Source organism: Beta vulgaris, chromosome 3 (assembly GCF_026745355.1).
Source record: "Beta vulgaris subsp. vulgaris cultivar EL10 chromosome 3, EL10.2, whole genome shotgun sequence".
Taxonomy (NCBI): Eukaryota; Viridiplantae; Streptophyta; class Magnoliopsida; order Caryophyllales; family Amaranthaceae; genus Beta; species Beta vulgaris.
In genome coordinates this window covers 41,883,942-41,886,034 of record NC_079204.1, presented here as the reverse complement: position 1 = coordinate 41,886,034, position 2,093 = coordinate 41,883,942, and the positions used below count along the sequence as shown (strand labels likewise).

The 2,093-nt window shown below is 35.2% G+C and overlaps 1 protein-coding gene across 1 annotated transcript; it reads left to right on the top strand.

The window, feature by feature from the left end:
- Positions 1-1,102: 1,102 nt before the first annotated feature.
- On the top strand, positions 1,103-1,717 carry LOC104906827 (trypsin inhibitor 1B). Its single transcript, XM_057393379.1, has one exon. The coding sequence runs from the start codon at positions 1,103-1,105 to the stop codon at positions 1,715-1,717; it is 615 nt and encodes a 204-aa protein (XP_057249362.1).
- Positions 1,718-2,093: the final 376 nt, after the last annotated feature.

Sequence of the window (2,093 nt, the reverse complement as noted above, 5' to 3'; positions counted from 1 at the left end):
GTTTGATTCGTCTCAATTAATACTTTATTAATATTCAATCGTTATAATTTTTACTAATATATAATGAAAGATATTTAAGTTTTAAAACGTGTATTGGAAGACGCGTACAGAAAAGTAGGAATGATAAAAAAAAAACAGAGGGAGTAAAATGGAGTGAATATTTTGGTAAGAGTTATGCGTAAGTTATAGAAGTAAATTAAGAGACAAAGTGGTGATAATTTAGTGCAGTACTACCCCCAATTTCAGAGTATTGCAAGGGTTTATATCTTTATGCCAACAATATGTTAGCGATTAATCTTATGGTGGTAGTGGGCCTTCAGGCTTGTTGTCTTCTGAGCTGTTTAGTCTTATACTCAGCCTCTAAATTGGTGTGTCCTACAAGCTTATACTGGTGTGCAAGGTAGTAGGCTAGTAACCTAAGCTATGTTTAGTTCACCTGAAATTTTTTGATCTGAACTTATTTGATCTGATCTGAACTTATTTTTTCTAATCTGATCTGATCTGATTTACAAGATCTTATCTTTTAGATTTTTCTCAATATATAAGAAAAAATATAATCATGTGGGGTCTTGTTTGATTCGTCTCAATGAGTACTTTATTAATATTCAATTATTGTAATTTCTACTAATATGTAATTAAAGATATTTAATAGTGATAATGATTTTTAAATATAAGCATGATCTGAACTGACCTGAACTGATCTAATTTGAACTTATTTTTTCTGATCTGATATTATCTGATCTGATTAGATCTGAAATAAGCAAAAATAAGGTGAACTGAACATAGCCCTGGTATGAATTGTCTTTGGAACAATGGTCTTTCCTAACCAGAGGTAAAATAAGTATATTAGCTGAAAATTAAAAGGGCTCAAGTGCTTTCCTTTCCTCCACTTGCATTATTATTATGTTTAATTTCCTTTCCACCACTTGCATTATTATGTTTTAGGTCCTTACCTCTATTTTTTTTTTTTTTTTTTGACAAAGGTCCTTTCCTCCACTTGATGCAACACCAGCATACGATCCTCTTATAAATACTACCAATTGTTCATCTACTAACTCTCCACTCTCAACCAACTAACATAATACTAATCAAGCAAGCAAAGATGGGTTCCATTTTCCTCAAATCAACCACCACTCTCCTCTTAATTTTCTCTACTCTTTCTATTGCCACAGCCTTTATCCTAGACACAGATGGCGAACCACTCTTCAATAGTAGGAAATACTACATCCTCCCCCAAAGCCTAGGTTTTGGTGGCGGCCTCACAAGAACAACAAAAAACACGGACTTACCTTGTCCATACTACGTAACCCGAGACAAAGACGAAACCTCTAATGGTATGCCTCTTATCATCAGTTCCCCTTTCAGAATGTTGCAAATTCCGCTATCTTCTCCTGTTTACATTGCCTTTGAACAAATGATAACTGTTTGTATTCAATCAATGGGGTGGCGCCTGATCCCCGACGACTCAACCGGTCGATCGTACGTGGGTACCGGTGCTAGTGGCTTCGACCTAACTCAGAGGTTCACAATTGAGCACGCTGGGAGCGAGTTTGAGAATAATGTGTATAAGATTAGGTATATTGGTGAGTCAGGTGAAGGAAGAGATGTTGGATTCTTTAAGGAGGATGGACTTTTGGGTATTACTGATGATATCCCTCTTACTGTTATGTTTAAGAAAGCTTTTAACGTTCTTGAGGAGACAACCTCTAGAATGTAGCTCTAGCATTTACCATGTACTCTTTATATTATTCATGCATGAATAAATTCTCCCCTTAGGCCCTTTCTGACGGAGTACTCCATATCGAGGGGGGCGGCGTGCATAAATAAATGTACCCTATTGTAACTTGTTTTTCTTTTTGTAAGGAAAAAAGTGTTGAACATCCTCCACTCGAAGGGGATTCTTAACATGTCAAAACTCAAAAATAAAAAAACGGAGTTAAGTTGAGAGCTATTACAAGGAATAATTTCAAAAGAAGAAGTAACAAGATAACACATGGAGTATTTGGCCAGCAATCCTATTCTAACATATATTGCTTCAAAAAAAAAAAAAAAAAATCGCAAATCGAAAGAACGAGGAAAATTAGTGGCTAATA